The sequence below is a fragment of the Canis aureus genome, chromosome X (assembly GCF_053574225.1).
Source record: "Canis aureus isolate CA01 chromosome X, VMU_Caureus_v.1.0, whole genome shotgun sequence".
NCBI lineage: Eukaryota > Metazoa > Chordata > Mammalia > Carnivora > Canidae > Canis > Canis aureus.
The window spans coordinates 94,974,822-94,994,780 of NC_135649.1; the positions used below are offsets into that span (position 1 = coordinate 94,974,822).

At 39.2% G+C, this 19,959-nt stretch overlaps 1 protein-coding gene, 1 long non-coding RNA gene and 1 pseudogene across 4 annotated transcripts in view; 1 reads left to right on the forward strand and 2 right to left on the reverse strand.

Moving 5' to 3' along the window:
- LOC144307638 (uncharacterized) overlaps positions 1-19,959 on the forward strand; it is a 161,734-nt gene that overhangs the window by 23,155 nt on the left and 118,620 nt on the right. Inside the window, exons 3-5 of one of the 2 annotated variants that reach the window (XR_013374424.1) lie at positions 13,903-13,960; positions 15,793-15,882; positions 17,638-18,826. This is a non-coding gene — a long non-coding RNA (uncharacterized LOC144307638). Of the gene's footprint in view, positions 1-13,902; positions 13,961-15,792; positions 15,883-17,637; positions 18,827-19,959 lie in introns of those variants that run through there. The other variant, XR_013374425.1, reaches the window with a different exon arrangement.
- On the reverse strand, positions 10,704-15,256 carry LOC144307637 (large ribosomal subunit protein uL30 pseudogene; annotated as a pseudogene). Its single transcript, XR_013374423.1, has 3 exons — positions 14,505-15,256; positions 13,486-13,923; positions 10,704-13,213 (listed from the first exon to the last, which is right to left on the reverse strand). The product of XR_013374423.1 is annotated as a large ribosomal subunit protein uL30 pseudogene (transcript).
- LOC144307636 (E3 ubiquitin-protein ligase RLIM-like) lies at positions 15,145-19,172 on the reverse strand. Its single transcript, XM_077887566.1, has 2 exons — positions 18,703-19,172; positions 15,145-17,400 (listed from the first exon to the last, which is right to left on the reverse strand). The coding sequence occupies exons 1-2, from the start codon at positions 18,944-18,946 to the stop codon at positions 15,767-15,769; spliced, it is 1,878 nt and encodes a 625-aa protein (XP_077743692.1). The 5' UTR covers positions 18,947-19,172; the 3' UTR covers positions 15,145-15,766.

Below are 19,959 nucleotides of genomic sequence, written 5' to 3' on the forward strand. Positions count from 1 at the left end.
CTCTTTAAGTGGGACAATCTAACCTTTCCACAATCTGTTCTGCACTTCCCTGCTGGCATGACCATTCTAGAAATTGAATAATTTTATTCTTATTACTAAAATCACATCAACTGTGCATTGCTTAGAAGGTCTAGTTAGCCTTCATCATGATATACTGAAACCATTTGTTACCTCTTTGGCCTCCTCTCTTAATATTTTGCTAATGTGTTAGTTAAACCTTTTCCTCTTGTACCCCAGTATGTGATGATTCAGTCACAGTGTACTGCTTACTGATCCCTGAACTTTCAGCTCTGTTATGCATCTCCACTCTTGCATGCAATGCTTATTTTGCTTAGAATAAAATTAATGACCTCATTTTATTGGTTAATTACTACTAGTACTACTGGGTACAACTCAGATATCACCTAACTTTTGGAGTTTTGACATATTAACGTAGATTGCTCCTTCTAGGACATTCCATTATACCTTGTATCTGGAAGATATTAGGGCATTCATCTATAAGAATATCCATCACACAGATTGTCAGTATATATATATATATATATATATATATATATATATATATATATATACCTGCCTTCTTTAAAATTCAATACATTTCTTAATCATAAGTGCTATTTTCTTTTTTTTGTATATTTTTTTATTGGAGTTCAATTTGCCAACATATAGCGTAACACCTAGTGCTCATCCCATCAAGTGCCCTCCTCCGTGCCTGTCACCCAGCCACCCCAACCCCTGCCCACCTCCCTTTCCACCACTCCTTGTTCGTTTCCCAGAGCTAGGAGTCCCTAATGTTCTGTCACCCTCACTGACATTTCCCACTCATCCTCTCCTTTCCCCCTTTATTCTCTTTTACTATTCTTTATATTCCCCAAATGATTGAGACCATATAATGTTTGTCCTTCTCCTATTGACTTATTTCACTCAGCATAATACCCTCCAGTTCCATCCATGTCGAAGCAAATGGTGGGTATTTGTCATTTCTAATGGCTGAGGAATATTCCATTGTATACATAGACCACAGCTTCTTTATCCATTCATCTTTCAAAGGACACCAAAGTTCCTTCCACAGTTTGACTATTGTGGACATTGCTTCTATAAACATTGGGGTGCAGGTGTCGCAGTCTTTCACTGCATCTGTATCTTTGGGGTAAATATCCAGCAGTGCAATTGCTGGGTCGTAGGGTAGCTCTATTTTTAACTCTTTGAGGAACCTGCACACAGTTTTCCAGAGTGTCTGTACCAGTTCATATTCCTACCAGCAGTGTAAGAGGGTTCCCCTTTTTCACATCCTCTCCAACATTTGTTGTTTCATGTCTTCTTAATTTTCCCCATTCTCACTGGTGTGAGGTGGTATCTCATTGTGTTTTTTTTTTCATTGTGGTTTTGATTTGTAGTTCCCTGATGGCAAGTGATGCGGAGCATTTTCTCATGTGCATGTTGGCCATGTCTATGTCTTCCTCTGTGAGATTTCTGTTCATGTCTTTTGCCCATTTCGTGATTGGATCATTTGTTTCTTTGCTGTTGAGTTTAATAAGTTCTTTTTTTTCTTAATCACAATCCTATCATCCTGTGCATCAGACCTGGCACATTTTGGGTAAATATATATGTGTTGAATGCATGAAATAATGATTTGGAAAAGTTTTGGCAGATATTATAACTTAACAGGCAAGAAATACTACACAGATATGTTAACTAACTGAAAGAAGCTTACACAGAAGTAGATCAAATCCAGAGTGCTGGGTAACAATATTAAAATAAGTTTTTTCTGGAGAATAAAAGGTGAAAAAGAAGTCTGGGATGCTGACATTAGCCAAAAATTCTGCAAACTAAGAACTTTCTTTGGTAGAATTTTTGTTTGTTTGACATGTTTTAATTTTGTATATGCTATACACACACACATAAAGATGCACAAATACATACTGAGTATTGTATATATTTACACACTGATCCCATAACTATTATACTCTTTAGAAATGTAGCAATAATAATAAAAATAAAGGTCTTCTGGAGCTTCTATTTTGGAGTAGGAGTGCAGAGGAAACAGGTACAAGTTAAATTAAAAATATATTTTAGAAATAAGTGCCATAACAACAACAAAAGTTACACTTCCAGAATAGATGACAAGGGCAGGGGTGGTGGATAGCTGTGTTATGACTAGTGATGTCAGAATGGGTAACCCAGAACCCAGAGTTGGCTGATAATTAGTGTCTGTCCTATATAAATGGTGGATGAGAGAAAAAGGAATTTCCTAAAAATGCTTTTCCACCCCCCCCCATTTTTGTAGCAATATTAACGGTGCTGGTTTAATGACTAAAAATTAAGAGTTTCTCATGTTTTGTCACCCTCTCTGATTTTCCCACCCATTTTCTCTCCTTTCCCCTAGAATCCCTTTCACTATTTTTTATATTCCCTGTATGAGTGAAACCATATAATGATTGTCCTCCTAACTCTGGGAAACGAACAAGGGGTAGTGAAGGGGAGGTGGGTGGGGGTATGGGGTTACTAGGTGACAGGCACTGAGTGGGGCACGTGGTGGGATGAGCACTGGGTATTATGTATTGGCAAATCGAACTCCAATAAAAAATACATATAAAAATAATAAATAAAAATTAGTTTCAACTGTCACATAAAGGGAGACTCTTATTATTTCACAGTGAAAAAGCCCAAGTTAGGATGGGAAAGAATTTTCAAATCTTAAAATTACAAAAAATAAAATTCAGATTTCCATTCCAAATTCTCATACTGGAAAATTTCTCATAGAACATATTGTACATTTACCTCTTGTGTAATGAAAAGATGTAAATTGTTTGGTTAATTATTTTAAATATACTGAAGATAAATATACTGATATCTCAAAGCCAGTTGATGACAGGTAATACTACTCAACAGAAACATTATGTCCCTTTGTGAAATTTTCCGTACATGTGGTGTTTTGATTTTCATATTGTTATATACTCAAACTTGTTTGCTCTTATAGAAGAATTTTTATACTTAATTCTTTATGGAAGATTGAGAACATAACTTATTTTTATGGTTAGCCAAATAAAGATATACTTTGTGTTGCTAACAAAGGCCTATCCATTGGCTATACCTATTTTCAAAAAGTATTGTTCAGAGAAGGTTTTATTTTTTAAGTAGGCCAGAATAAATAAATAAATAAATAAATAAATAAATAAATAAATAAATAAATATTAAAAAACTAAAAGAAGATAAAGGAGAAAATTGTTAAGAAGGAAATATTTATGTTCACACTCATGAGAATAATTGATGCTCTGGATTTAAACAGATAAATTATGTATATATTGTTTAATACTAAATTTATTTTTTATTGGTGTTCAGTTTGCCAACGTACAGAATAACACCCAGTGCTCATCCCATCAAATGCCCCCTCAGTGCCCATCACCCAGTCACCCCCACCCCCCGCCCTCCTCCCCTTCCACCACCCCTAGTTTGTATCCCAGAGTTAGGAGTCTTCATGTTCTGTCTCCCTTTCTGACACTTCCCACCCATTTCTTCTCCCTTCCCTTCCATTCCCTTTCACTATTTATATTCCCCAAATGAATGAGAACATATAATGTTTGTCCTTCTCCGATTGACTTATTTCACTCAGCATAATACCCTCCAGTTCCATCCACGTTGAAGCAAATGGTGGGTATTTGTCATTTCTAATGGCTGAGTAATATTCCATTGTATACATAGACCACATCTTCTTTATCCATTCATCTTTCGATGGACGCCAAGGCTCCTTCCACAGTTTGGCTATTGTGGACATTGCTGCTAGAAACATCGGGGTGCAGGTGTCACAGTCTTTCACTGCATCTCTATCTTTGGGGTAAATCCCCAGCAGTGCAATTGCTGGGTCGTAGGGCAGATCTAATTCTCACTCTGAGAGGAACCTCCACACAGTTTTCCAGAGTGGCTGCACCAGTTCACATTCCCACCAACAGTGCAAGAGGGTTCCCTTTTCTCCGCATCCTCTCCAACATTTGTGGTTTCCTGCCTTGTAGAATTTCCCCATTCTCACTGGTGTGAGGTGGGATCTCATTGTGGTTTTGATTTGTATTTCCCTGATGTCAAGTGATGCAGAGCATTTTCTCATGTGCTTGTTGGCCATGTCTATCTCTTCCTCTGTGAGATTTCTGTTCATGTCTTTTGCCCATTTCATGATTGGATTGTTTGTTTCTTTGGTGTTGAGTTTAATAAGTTTTTTATAGATCTTGGAAACTAGCCCTTTATCTGATACGTCATTTGCGAATATCGTCTCCCATTCTGTAGGTTGTCTTTTGGTTTGGTTGACTGTATCCTTTGCTGTGCAAAAGCTTCTTATCTTGATGAAGTCCCAATAGTTCATTTTTGCTTTTGTTTCTTTTGGCTTCATGGATGTATCTTGCAAGAAGTTGCTGTGGCCAAGGTCAAAAAGGGTGTTGCCTGTGTTCTCCTCTAGGATTTTGATGGAATCTTGTCTCACATTTAGATCTTTCATCCATTTTGAGTTTATCTTTGTGTATGGTGAAAGAGAGTGGTCTAGTTTCATTCTTCTGCATGTGGATGTCCAATTTGCCCAGCATCATTTATTGAAGAGACTGTCTTTCTTCCAGTGGATAGTCTTTCCTCCTTTATCGACTATTAGTTGACCATAAAGTTGAGGGTCCACTCCTGGATTCTCTATTCTGTTCCATTGATCTATGTGTCTGTTTTTGTGCCAGTACCACACTGTCTTGATGACCACAGCTTTGTAGTACAACCTGTAATCTGGCATTGTGATGCCCCCAGATATGGTTTTCGTTTTTAAAATTCCCCTGGCTATTCGGGGTCTTTTCTGATTCCACACAAATCTTAAAATAATTTGTTCTAACTCTCTGAAGAAAGGCCATGGTATTTTTATAGGGATTGCATTAAACGTGTAAATTGCCCTGGGTAACATTGACATTTTCGCAATATTAATTCTGCCAATCCATGAGCATGGAATATTTTTCCATCTCTTTGTGTCTTCCTCAATTTCTTTCAGAAGTGTTCTATAGTTTTTAGGGTATAGATCCTTTACCTCTTTGGTTAGGTTTATTCCTAGGTATCTTATGCTTTTGGGTGCAATTGTCAATAGGATTGACTCCTTAATTTCTCTTTCTTCAGTCTCATTGTTAGTGTATAGAAATGCCACTGACTTCTGGGCATTGATTTTATATCCTGCCACAGTGCCAAATTGCTGTATGAGTTCTAGCAATCTTGGGGTGGAGTCTTTTAGGTTTTCTATGTGGAGTATCATGTCATCGGCGAAGAGGGAGAGTTTGACTTCTTCTTTGCCAATTTGAATGCCTTTAATGTCTTTTTGTTGTCTGCTGAGGCTACGACTTCTAGTACTATGGTGAATAGAAGTGGTGAGAGTGGACATCCCTGTCTTGTTCCTGATCTTAGGGGAAAGGCTCCCAGTGCTTCCCCATTGAGAATGATATTTGCTGTGGGCTTTTCCTAGATGGCTTTTAAGATGTTGAGGAATGTTCCCTCTATCCCTACACTCTGAAGAGTTTTGATCAGGAATGGATGCTGTATTTTGTCAAATGCTTTCTCTGCATCTATTGAGAGGATCATATGGTTCTTGTTTTTTCTCTTGCCGATATGATGAATCACATTGATTGTTTTACAAGTGTTGAACCAGCCTTGGGTCCCGGTATAAATCCTACTTGGTCATGGTGAATAGTTTTCTTAATGTACTGTTGGATCCTATTGGCCAGTATCTTGTTGAGAATTTTTGCATCCATGTTCATCAGGGATATTGGTCTGTAATTCTCCTTTTTGGTGGGGTCTTTGTCTGGTTTTGGAATTAAGGTGATGCTGGCCTCATAGAACGAATTTGGAAGTACTCCATCTCTTTCTATCTGTCCAAACAGCTTTAGTAGAATAGTTATGGTTTCTTCTTTAAACGTTTGATAGTAGAATTCCCCAGGGAAGCCATCTTCCCTGGTTTTTGTGGTTTGGGAGGTTTTTGATGACTGCTTCAATTTCCTCCCTGGTTATTGGCCTGTTCAGGTTTTCTGTTTCTTCCTGTTCCAGTTTTGGTACTTTGTGGCTTTCCAGAAATGTGTTCATTTCTTCTAGATTGCCTAATTTATTGGTGTATAGCTGCTCATATATGTTTTTAAAATCCTTTGTGTTTCCCTGGTGTTGGTAGTGATCTCTCCTCTCATTCATGATTTTATTAATTTGAGTCTTCTCTCTCTTCTTTTTAATAAGGCTGGCTAATAGTTTATCTATCTTATTAATTATTTCAAAGAACCAACTCCTGGTTTTGTTGATCTGTTCCACAGTTCTTCTGGTCTCGATTTTGTTGAGTTCTGCTCGAATCTTTATTAACTCTCTTCTTCTGCTGGGTGTAGGATCTATTTGCTCTTTTTTCTCTAGCTCCTTTAGGTGTAAGGTTAGCTTTTGTATTTGAGTTCTTTCCAGTTTTTGGATGATGCTTGTATTGCAATGTATTTCCCCCTGAGGACTGCTTTTGCTGTATCTCAAAGATTTTGAACGGTTGTGTCTTCATTCTTATTAGTTTCCATGAATCTTTTTAATTCTTCCTTAATTTCCTGGTTGACCCTTTCATCTTTTAGCAAGATGGTTCTTAACCTCCACGTGTTTGAGGTCCTTCCAAACTTCTTGTTGTCATTTAGTTCTAATTTCAAGGCATTATGGCCTGAGAATACGCAGGGGACGATCCCAATCTTTTCGTATCAGTTCAGACCCGATTTGTGGCCCAGTATGTGGTCTATTCTGGAGAAAGTTCCATCTACACTTGAGAAGAATGTGTATTCAGTTGCATTTGGATGTAAAGTTCTTTAGATATCAGTGAAATCCATCTAGTCCATTGTATCATTTAAAGCTCTCGTTTCTTTGGAGATGTTGTGTTTAGAAGACCTATGGAGTGGAGAAAGCGCTAGATATAAGTCACCAAGTATAAATGTATTGTTTTTTTTTTAATTTTTTTTAAATGTTTATTTATTTATGATAGTCACAGAGAGAGAAAGAGAGAGAGGCAGAGACACAGGCAGAGGGAGAAGCAGGCTCCATGCACCGGGAGCCCAACGTGGGATTCGATCCCGGGTCTCCAGGATCGCGCCCTGGGCCAAAGGCAGGCGCCAAACCCCTGCGCCACCCAGGGATCCCTATAAATGTATTGTTATCTAAGTATGTTTTAATTTTTGTTATTAATTGATTGATATATTTGGCAGCTCCCACATTCGGGGCATATATATTGAGGATTGTTAAGTCCTCTTGTTGGATAGATCCTTTAAGTATGATATCGTTTCCCTTTTCATCTCTCATTACAGTCTTCTGGGTAAATTTTAGTTTATCTGATATAAGGATGGCTACCCCTGCTTTCTTTTGAGGACCATTTGAATGTAAATGGTTCTCCAACCTTTTATTTTCAGGCTGTAGGTGTCCTTCTGTCTAAAATGAGTCTCTTCTAGACAGGAAATAGATGGGTCCTGCTTTTTTATCCAGTCTGAAAGCCTGCGCCTTTTGATGGGGTCATTAAGCCTGTTCAGGTTGAGAGTTACTATTGAAAGATATGAGTTTAGTGTCATCATGATATCTATTCAGTCCCTGTTTTTGTGGATTGTTCCATTGGACTTCTTCTTAAAGGGGAATTTTAAGAGTCCCCCTTAAAATTTCTTGCAGAGCTGGTTTGGAGGTCACATATTCTTTCAGTTCCTGCGTGTCTTGGAAGCTCTTTATCTCTCCTTCCGTTTTGAATGAGAGCCTTGCTGGATAAAGTATTCTTGGTTGCATGTTTTTCTCATTTAGGACCCTGAATATATCCTGCCAGCCCTTTATGGCCTGCCAGGTCTCTGTGGAGAGGTCTGCTGTCACCCTAATACTTCTCCCCATAAAAGTCAGGGATTTCTTGTCTCTTGCTGCTTTAAGGATCTTCTCTTTATCTTTGGAATTTGCAAGCTTCACTATTAAATGTCGAGGTGTTGAACGGTTTTTATTGATTTTGGGGGGGGGGGATCTCTCTATTTCCTGGATCTGAATGCCTGTTTCCCTTCCCAAATTAGGAAAGTTTTCAGCTATGATTTGTTCAAATACATATTCTGGACCTCTGTCCATTTCAGCGCCCTCGGGAACCCCAATTAAACGTAGGTTTTTCTTCCTCAGGCTGTCATTTATTTCCCTTAATCTATCCTCATGGTCTTTTGTTTGTCTCTTTTTTCCTCAGTTTCCCTCTTTGCCATCAACTTGTCTTCTATGTCACTCACTCGTTCTTCCATCTCGTTAACCCTCTTCATTAGGACTTCTAGTTTGGGTTTCATCTCATTCAATTGATTTTTAATTTTTGCCTGATTAGATCTAAATTCTGCAGTCATAAAGTCTCCTGTGTCCTTTATGCTTTTTTTCTAGAGCCACCAGTAGCTTTATAATAGTGCTTCTGAATTGGCTTTCTGACATTGAATTGTAATCCAAATTTTGTAACTCTGTGGGAGAGAGGACTGTTTCTGATTCTTTCTTTTGAGGTGTGGTTTTCCTTTTAGTCATTTTGCTCAGTGCAGAGTGGCAAAAAACAAGTAAATTGGGAAAAGGAGAAAAAGAGAGAAAAGAAAGAAGGAAAGAAAAGAAAAAAAGAAAAAAGGAAGAAAAAAGAAAAAAGAGAAAAAGAGAGAGAGAAAAAAGAAAGGATAAAAATGGATGGGGGAAGCAAACAGAAATCAAAAAGAAAAAAAAAAATCACGGGGTAGTATCCCGATTCTGTATACTGTAAATCCCTTGATTTCCCCTGGAACTTTCCAGTGCTGCTTGGTCAATAATTTGTTTTTCCCCTGTCCGTCTAGCTGGTCTTCTGGGGGAGGGGCCTGTTGTGCTGATTTTCAGGTGTTAGCACTTGGGGGAGCTGCTGTGCCCCTGCCTGGTGCAGGGCTCAGTGGGGGTTGTTTACCCCGTGAGGCCGCAGGAGGAACAGCCCCAGTGGCGGGGCCAGCTCTGGAGCCCTGGATTCAGCTCCGGCAGGAACTCCGTCTGCAGGGCCTGGAGGCTCTGGGGCGGGGCCGCTGATCTGCTCAGCTCGGGGCAGGAGCGTCCTCGCTGTCCTGGGCCCTCCCGGCCTCTGCCTGTCCCGGGGGAGGCCGGATCCTGGGCTGTGTCCCGGCGCCCAGTGCTCCGGGGCCTGCGCTGTTGGATTCGCGCTCCCAGCCCCTCAGCCCCCTCCGCGGAGCCGCCGCCCGAGCCCCGCCGAGCTGCTCCCAGAGCCACGCAGCCCCCTCCGCGCGGAGCCTCTTCCTCTGCCCGAGCCTCTCCGAGCTGCTCCGGGTCCCGCTGTGCGCGCTGCAGCCCTTAGGGAGCTCGGCGCACTCTCCTGGGCGCACAGGTGTCTGTTAGTGTCCCCGGGAGCCCGAGGGTATCCCCGCCCTCCTGGGTCCTGCTCCACCTCCCCGCGAGCCCCTTTCCGCCCGGGAAGGTCGGTGCAGCTCCTGCTTCTCCGGGACGGGGCTCTCCTGTCCTGGGGACACTCACCCCGGCCTCAGCCCGGCTCCTCGCGGGGCCCCTCCCCCTTGGAGGCCTTTTGTTTCTTTATTTCTTTTTCCCCGTCTTCCTACCTTGATAGAAGCGTGAACTCTTCTCACTGTAGTATTCCAGCTGTTCTCTCTTTAAATCTCAGGCCCAATTGGTAGGTTTTCAGGATGATTGGAAGGTTATCTAGGTAATTTGGTGGGGACAGGTGACTTGGGGACCCTACTCTTCCGCCATCTTGCCCCTCCCCTCTGACCTAAACAGATAAATTATAATGTAAAAACAGATCAAGTGGAGATTAGAAAATTCAGGTACAAATCTTCCCAACTTCTGATATTTGGCAGGGCAAGTATAGAGGAATATGATTTGGGAGCTCAATCTAATACTCAGCAGTTGCTTTGAGACAAAAATAAGTGCCTTCATAATTTGAAAGTCAGGGTATTAAATCATGCTTATTATATAAAAAGCATACACTGATAGAGTGGAATCGGTTGATGTGAAGTAAAGTTAAACTGTTAAGATATTGGCAGTTGTTCAAACAGGAAGGATATTTTCTTCTTGGAGCTTCAATAGCAAGAATTAGTTAGGGATTCCATTCTAGGGGAAAATGGTGCCCAAAGGTCAAGAATTGTATTTTTTGCAGGACCAATAATATAATAAAGTTATAGTAGAAGCAAGACACTGAACATTTTAGGACTCATTATAATATTTGTCTGGGCACAGGGTGGATCATAGAAGAGAAGTTTATTAGTTTTCTGTTGCTTCATAAGAAAATAGCACAAATATAGTGATTTAAAACATCTCTTTATTAGTTCAAGGTCTGTAAGTCAGAATATCATCATGAAGTGACTGGGTTCTCTGTTAAAGGTCTTAAAGGCCTGAAATCAGTATTAAAAACCTTGTCAGATGGGATCCCTGGGTGGTGCAGCGGTTTAGCGCCTGCCTTTGGCCCAGGGCGCGATCCTGGAGACCCAGGATCGAATCCCACGTCGGGCTCCCGGTGCATGGAGCCTGCTTCTCCCTCTGCCTGTGTCTCTGCCTCTCTCTCTCTCTCTGTATGACTATCATAAATAAATTTAAAAAAATAAATAAATAAAAACCTTGTCAGATAATTCAAACATCTAATTCATTTTGGGATTGGCATCATTCATTTCTCATTCAAGTTGTCATGCATCTCATTCTTGGTATGAAATGTGACATTTACTGTCTCTTGAACACTTTGGTTATTATGTTAGGATACTGTTCCTGTTAAAGTTTGTTTTTTGTTTTGTTTAAATTTTAGGAGGTTTTTTTTTTTTTTTAGATTTGGCACACAGTCCCTCTTCTACTTTTGTGGGCTATGGTTTCATGACACTCTATTTTCAGAACCTTTGCAGTACTACTTTGTTTGATTTATCTTGTGCAGGTGGGGTTAGTACTGGTCTGTGCTTGTGCTGCTTAAGGGGGCAGAAAAATCTTCCCAGGCCAGGGCACCTGGTGCTTCTAGATGGGGGAAGAGAAACTCTCGTCCACAAGCACTATGTCAGGATCTCCCTTATCTATAAGGAATGGTGAATACTTACCAGGTTGAAATCCTTTTGTGGTATTGGCTGGTACAGGCAAGTTGCCTGGTATCTCTGTGTATGGGAGAGGAGTCTAAGGCCCAGCTAAGGAGAAGAGCATTTCCCAGGTGGGAGCTTTATGCTATGGGATCACTTTTGCTGGTACCCTTGATTACCAGTATGTCTGGGTTGTAAAAGGAGACCTCAGACCCAGTGGGGAAGAAAAGCACTCTTTCAGGTCACTTATTGTTAGCAGGGATTCCAATTGTTCCTTTTTACAGCTTCTGCAGAGCTCACCTGAGTATTTTCGGTGGGATTCCCATTTGATCTGGTGGGGGAAGAGCCTGTTTGAACTGCTTTCTGTTATTAAGTTGAGAGTAAGTGCTGAGCCTGGGTCACCTGTTTCTTTTGGGTGGGGATCATAAGATGTCCTTCCATGAAGTTGTTCATCCATTCCAAAAGTCCCTAGCCAATTAAGTTTCTTCTTTAGAACTTTCAGAGTTCTCCTTTGGTTGTCTTGTGTATTTCTCGGATATATAGTTGTACTTACAGAGTGGGGAGCAGGAAGAGAGGAGTATAAACCATCTTATCTGGACAAATAGTCAAAATTCTGTGACTTTTAAGGGCTCACCTGATTAGGTCAGGCTCATTCTGGATAATTTCCCAATCAACTGTGCCATACATCATAACCTAGTAATGGGTATGATATTCCATCACATTCACAGGTAGTATTCCAGGGGAAGGGCTACTATGAAAGTCAGTGGGTAACATTTTAGGATTCTACCACAGAAAGCATATGTGAATGTACTGAAGCATTGATTAGGCAATTGTTATCCTCTGGAAGGTTGGAACACGTTAGGATAGCAAGAAGAAAAGTCGTGTTATAATTATTCCATTCACTTTAAATGAAATATATCTTGTATAAGAAACAGTAACAATCAGAATAGTCAAACAACTTTCAGAATTTAATGTGAATCTTAGAGGTTCATTTAAGACTTCATTTCTGGCCATGCAAATATCTTCTGTGTGAAAAATATACCAGCTCAAAGATACATTAAAAGACTTCACCAGCACACTCCATTTATGTTTCCATGTAATTACTGTGGTTGCCAGCAATTCACATAGAAAACAAAAGTCAGTGATGATTCTGACTTTAAGTTTTTAGAGAAAGTTTAAACTTAACATACTTAACACTGTCCATATTTATATATGTTACACATTGTGCAAAATTTATGACTGTTGCTTTGGTTATAATACAGTGTATTCTCACCTAAATCAGGATTGAAAATTTAAAAGCAAAATTCGCTGGTTTGGCCAATATACAAAAAAACAGAAACAAAAATTTAAAAAACTCCAGTTTCCAGACTGAATTAGGAAAAAGAAATCCTTCACTATGTTTGGATTGGAATACAAGCATGGCCTAGATTTGATTTTAAAGTGTCTTGGTTTTGGGTAATACTTTGATGAGGACAATTAGAATTGAGTTTGGTAGGCATGGTTTTGAACTCAAGTTTTACCTTAAAGCTTTCAGATTGAAATTGGGAGGCTGTAAGCAGTAATTGGATACTTTGGATCATTCACATGAAAATTAAGATATATAAACTATATGACACTTTATAAGAATTAGGCTATTTTTTTTAGGCTATGTTTTTAAAAATTATATGAACTAAACTTATAAAAAGAAATTCTGGGCACCTGGGAGACTAAGCCAGTTAAGCGTCGGTCTCTTGGTTTTGGCTGAGGTCATGTTCTCAGAATTGTGAGATTGAGCCCCAAGTCAGGCTCTGCCTTCAGCATGGAGTCTGTTTGAGTTTCTCTCCCTCTTCCCATCCACCCCCCACTCACACATACTCTCTCTCTAAAATAATCTTAAAAAAAAAAGACTGTATCCTTTGCTGTACAAAAGCTTCTTATCTTGATGAAGTCCCAATAGTTCATTTTTGCTTTTGTTTCTTTTGCCTTCGTGGATGTATCTTGCAAGAAGTCACTGTGGCTGAATTCAAAAAGGGTGTTGCCTGTGTTCTCCTCTAGGATTTTGATGGAATCTTGTCTCACATTTAGATCTTTCATCCATTTTGAGTTTATCTTTGTGTATGGTGAAAGAGAGTGGTCTAGTTTCATTCTTCTGCATGTGGATGTCCAATTTTCCCAGCACCATTTATTTGGAGGGTATTATGCTGCGTGAAATAAGTCAATCGGAGAAGGACAAACATTATATGTTCTCATTCATTTGGGGAATATAAATAATAGTGAAAGGGAATAGAAGGGAAGGGAGAAGAAATGTGTGGGAAATATCAGAAAGGGAGACAGAACATAAAGACTCCTAACTCCGGGAAATGAACTAGGGGTGGTAGAAGGGGAGGAGGGCGGGGCGTGGGGGCGAATGGGTGACGGGCACTGAGGGGGGCACTTGACGGGAAAAAAGAAATTGAGACTAGAATATACTTACAAAGCAAACATTGAAGCAATACCTATACTGGATTTTTTTCCTTAGTTGTTTATAATCACAGCAATCCAAAATGTGAGACATTTAAGAGCAATATAATTAAATTCTATGGGTTTGTCATGTCATCACTTCTAAAGATAAAATGTACTTGTTCTCTTCTTCATGGTATCAGTTCTGAGTAGATGAAAGGAAAATTAAGAGAAGACTGTTAAAGAGCTGAGTCAAAGCAGAATGAAGGGCAAGGGGATGAGGCAAGAAAGCATACACAGACCGGGTTTGAAGAGAATTGGGAATGCTGGTTGTGGTAGATGGTTTCTGATTTGCTCTTCGGATCCACTGGCCATCTTGCTCTGCCCTGCTTTAGGATTCCAGGAGGCCGACCCTTATCAGCTTTATCAATCAGTATCTCTGTGTCCTCAGGTTGGGCTTGGCTAATGGAAACTACCAACAGAAGATTAGCAATCTGGAGCAAAGGAAGGTAAGGGTGTGTTTATTTCCATGACACTTTACCCTAAGTTTTAGGTTGGCATTGCTGCCTTTTGTTTATCTAAGGTCACAGCTCTTGTTGGATGGCCTTCTACTACAACCACAGGACACTCTTTGTTGCAGGAACTACTACCTTTCTATACCCCTTCAAGCCTAGTGGTGATAATACAGGCTTCTCACAGTTGTTAGCCTCAGGGTACTTCATCATCTCTTGGCTTCCTTTCATTCTTTACACACTTTTAGTAAATAGCCTCTTTGTTAAACTTTTTCCATCACCCTTTTCAAGTGTGCCATCAATTTTTGCCCAGGACCCTAACTGATACATTGGTAGTAGAAAATGAGAGAAACTTTAAGACAGTATGAAGAAGTGGGACAAACTGTTGGGAAGAGAAATAGGAAGACAAAATTTTTAAAGCTTTTTATAGCAAATTATGAATGTAATGACTTCATGTGAGTGTCTCTAATAAACTATTTTTTCCATTGGAAAGTAGTTGTTTATTAACTGATCAGATTACAAAAATGTTCATGTTATATACCTTAGTTCATCCTTCTAATAAGCCTGTTGATCTGGTCTTCCCTGTTGCCAGCATCTCCACCTTCTACAAAATGGGTGGTTTTTTTCTTCATTCCCCCGTGTGGAGAAGATAATTTGAAGAGCCATAAAAAGTTGTTTGCTGCTTTGAGACGTTTTCCAACAGTATAGATCTTGTGAATCAGATCCTCCATGACATATTTATGATGCCATACTTACCAAGAGATCGGACTATTAATGTGTTACCTGTCAGGGCAATTCTCTTGTTGATCTTGCCATAACCGTGCTTGTACATCATTTCATTCACCGACTTCAGGTTAGGGTAGGCCCATGCTATATGTGGTTCCACAATCCTTAGCATGTTCACTGAAGCCTTGTTGAGCTTAACAAAGATGTCATTGAAGATCTGGCGAAGGCAAAGAAGCTGCAACACCTTTCGAACCTTTGGGCTCACACCATTGATGCCTTTGATTCTGATGACAAATGCCCATTTGAGTTCTCTAGGCACGTAGAAGTTGCCAGCTTTTCTCTCCATCCTCACCATTTGAATATCAGTGCTGTACATCTGCCTGTATTCCTTGTGGTAATGCTTAGCTTTTTCATAGATAAATCTTCCTCCTTGTTTTTCGAAGCATCTTTTGGGCAAACTTTTTTCTCAGATGCTTGATCTTCAACTCTGAGAAATTTCTTCACTTTTTTAAGGGTTTCTTGCACAGCAGGAACCTTTTTTTTTTTCTTCTCTTCTACACCCTCCATGGTTCCAGTAGGAAAAGAGGTCTAATAAATTCTTTACTCGCTTAATTATTTTGGTTGTATTCTGTCTCTTTGTATGCACATCTAAGATGGGATAGGGATATGAGACGTCTGGGATTTGCATGACTAGATAAGACTACTAGTTTCTATCTGAATTGGTTATATATTCAGACATTTTTTTCATGGAATCAGGAACATTCCTCCTACCCCAGTGTACCTGCTAAGTTTCTTTTGAAATTCAGTGATCCACTGTAGTGTGAAATTTGTTTTTCCTGTCAGACAGGATAGTATTGTTTCGTTTTTAAACATATCCTTTTATTCTGGAAGAGAAATTGGAGAAAGTCCAGTCATTCCTTCAGGAACCAATGAGTCAGTTCAGATTGTTACATTGGGACTCAATTTTAAATTAGATTCAGATTGTTATATTTAAGAATCATTCCAAAAGTGGACATTAGGCAGGTGACTACAGTTTGTCCATCACTATAACAGTTTATATAGATAAGGATTCAGATCTCAATTAGAATTTTCTTTTTCACCAGAACCCACTACTTGCCCACGACAGATAGGACAGGTGGAGTTCTCTGACAGCCAGTGATCGATACAGTGGACATGGAATTCATGGGAGCAAGGTAGGATGCGAAGTCTGTTGCCTTCTATGTACTCTGTGATGCAAATGCTACAGGCTTTTAATGCACCACTTCCACCAAAAGATCTTACAGCCAGGTTGTCAATTTGTGCTTTGGTGAGTCCTGTAGGTTGGTCGTGATTGTCTTCATTCAAGACGAAAAAGTGGTCCAGATTAAGAGAGGTCCAAGAGTCACTATCATCAAATGTTATTGAGCTCATAGATGTACTTTCTTGCCTGCTTTCTGATGGTGAGCCTGATGGTGTCCTTATTTCATTACTGCCTTCAAACATTATTGAACTAATTGTTGAATTTTCATCACTGGAGCTGGAACTGAAAATAGGACTAGAATTGAAACTAGACACATAGCTGGAATTTGAACTAGAAATCAATGCAAAATTTGGATGGAAATCAGAACTAGTCCTACCATCAGAATCATCTCTTTCATTTGGTGACTCTGCCCTTTCCATGTTTTGACTTGAGGGTGAGACACTGTACACTAAATCACTGTCACTGTCCATGAAGTCACTTGAGTCACTAAATACTGTCACTGTCTCTGTAAATGTGCTCTGAATTGTAACAGATGTTGTATCATTTAAACCAGTATTTAAAATGCTATGAATGGGAATTCTGATGGTACTGACATAAATTCTTTCTTCTGTCTGCTCAAAATATGGAAACATGTGCCCAAATCCTCCTTGTTCACTTTGTAAAATGACAGTGTTGTTTGGTGTCTCAGATATTAAAGGAGTTCTGCTAGCTCTCTCATCTCTATGAGAATATGCCCCAGGATGAACTTGTCCTACTTCAAGATGAAATGGTATGATTGGATTTATCTGTTCCAATTCCCAAGATTCATCATCACTGGTTGTGTCTGACCAACTTTCTTCTTCAATAGCACTCCTTGTTCCAGACGTTGTAAAAAGGTCACTATTTTGCAACTCAAGTCCAGTTATTTGCTGTCTTGATGTTGTTACTTGTTGCTGAATTCTAGAAAATATGTCAGCCTCATTTACCTGAAGGTACTCAAACGTCTCAGGTGATATATTCTGATGAAATCTTAGTAAACATTCATTCATTGAATTTGGAGCTGAACTACTTTCAGTTCTTGCTCTGGTTCTCCGATGCTCTGGGCTCCTGCTTCTTGCTCTTCGCCGAACTCTGGTAACTGGGACTTCTATTAATGTTTCAGTTGTACTTTGTTCTGATCTAGGTGGTCTTATAAATGTTGATTCAGATTGTGGATTTTCCACTTGCCTTTGGCTGTTTTCCATATTGTCTCCTCTGGTAAGTCTTGTAGATGGTACATATAGGTTCTCTAGATTTGGGCTCCCATTATCAAGGTTAAAATTTATTTCTGAATTGAATCTGGAATCATCACTGTTTGAATTAATCCAGCTCGATTCTTCCAAAGATTGGTTTTCACTTTCCTCACTTGTCACATTTTCAGTTTGCTCGAAAAAGTTAAGCCATTCTAATAGAGAGTCACTACTAGATACACTGTCAGAAGAATGTCTTCCACCTGTTAACAAAAACGGGGGGGGGGGCAGAAAGGAACTATCAAAATTAGAACTATCAAGCAAACAAAAAATTAGACTTTTAATACTGAGATGTTTTAAACAGATTTCACATTTATAGAGTTAATATTTTATAAACTACATTTTCTAAATTGACAAGTTTGAGTTCCTTCTGAAAAGAGCTAGCTAATCTTAGATAAATTGAGAGAATTGTTTGTTTGTTTGTTTGTTTGTTTTTTTAGGAATCTGGAGGAAGTTTGTTTTCAATATTTCATCATATTCATGGCCTTGTGTACCACTGTGGGAGGAAAGTCAAGAGACAACATTTTTTTCACTCCACTGTCAAAACACTAATACAATTAAATAAGGTTAAGGTACAGTGCTAGTATTTTATTTTATTTTTTTTTCAGTGCTAGTATTTTAGTTCAATTTACACTACTGCCTAATTCTCATTAGTCTACAACAGTACTTCTAGGCTCTTAAATGATTATGGTAATATACAAAGTTGTTTAAAAATATAACACTATTGTAGTCATTGCCCAAATTTAAATAATATGTATAGGTTTAAAATTTATTTGAATACTTCTTAATGTTACCAAGATTTTGAGGTGACATGAAACTGAAGGTGAGATCAGATGAATAGACTGAACCTGGCATAGTATATATGAGGCCATGCTTAAGAACCAAACTATTATGTATCATCTTCATTTGATAGTAAAATTTTCTACTTCACACTAGGAGAGAAGCAGCAGACCTGATTAGATCAGGGTTTCTCAACCTTAGCACTATTGACATTTTGGTGTTGGATAATTCTTAGTTTTGGGGAGCTATCCTATATTGTGAAGTGTTTGGTAGTATCCTTGGCCTCTGCCCGCTATTTGCCAGTAACACCCACCCATCATTTTTGACAACCAAAAATATCTCCAGACATTGTCAAATGTCCCTTGAGGGGTGGGAGCAAAATTACCCCCAGTTGAATAGAATATATTTGTTCACTGGTGAAGAAGTCTATGTCTTTATAGAAAAAATAGCTCAGGAAGTAGGAGGAACTTTTAGTTGAGGTGGAAAACCAAGAAAAATATCAATAGCCTATTTCACACTTGTTTCTCAATTAAAGTGACTCAAATGTGAATTGGGGGAAAAACATATTTTTCCATTCTCACCAAAAATCAAGTAAATGCCAGTTCTTTTTAATGAGAAGTTACTTGCTACCAAATTAAAGTATTTGATACTTTACTTGCTACCAAATAAAGTATTATGAAGTTCCTTACCCATCCCATTCTATTCTCCCTAAAAATGAAATATACCTCTATTTTCATCTGAATTTTGTGCTACGTTGTCTTTAATTCGTTGAAGTCTCCTCAGCAACTCTTCTAATGTAGTTTCACCTGGGATGCCTAGCAAATTGTTATCCCTCATAAGCTTGTAATCTTCTTCACTCAGATTATTTACAAATTGATAGAAATCTTCTTCCCGGAGCAATCGGGTCATCTGCCTTCTGCGCCGGGCAGCAGATTCATCTTCTTCATCATCGGAACCTGAATTTTCCATCTTGATGAACAAGTGGAAAGATACCTGACTTTTATGGCATGATGTTGAAAAACAATAACTGGATCTTACATATGGTTACATATGAATACATAATATGAATAATATGAAATACATAATATGAAATACAATAACTGGATTCTCTTTCTGTTATGGTTACCGTGTCAGGACCCGCCCGACATGGTTGGATCTGCCTCCGCTCAGGCTTCTCCTGCAGCCCTGGCTGCAGTCCTATAGCTTCTGCTAAGCCTTAGTTGAGAACCGCCCTTATATGAGAAGTTGCTAGGCACCGTTGCCTGTTGCCTAGGTATCTATTATGTACGTCATTGTTACCAACTGGGGACCGTGATCAGGGTAGGTTTCACCGCTTTCCAAACCAGTAGATACTGCGGAGGCTCACTGTGTGCCTAGCACTTCCCTTCACCTCCTTTTATCTGCATGAGCCTGTTCTCCGGCTTTCGGGGAAGCTTTTCCAGGCTTTGCTATGCGCTAGTTATTTGTATGTCAAGTTAAAGAACCCGAATGCAGCTAGTTATATTACATACGACTGCCTTCTTCAAAATGCCACGCCAAAGTCATGCTAGTCAAATGCAGCAGTTCTCATTTTCAGGTGCCCAAGGAGCTCTCTCTTTTTTCCTCATGAATTCCTCAAATCATAGATACTCACTAAGAAAGCCCACAGTTTTTGATAATTTGCGAAAGCCATAGCTGAATTTCTGTAGTTGGCTCTTTTATTATTATCTATTATTTTTTTTATCCTTTTCATTCTTAATGGCTTCATCTTGAATTACACAGTCTCTCAAGCTTCCGTTAAAACAAAACAAAACAAAACAAAAACAAATCTGAGTAAAAACTTTGGCAGGTTTTCTGGTCAGTTCCTTAAGGAATTCTCCACAAAAGCATTGTTTCATTTTTGTTCTCCTTTCTCATACATGAGAATTATATTTATATTATAAAGAAATACTATGAACAAATATTATGAGAAGTATATTTATATTATAAATATTTATATTGTT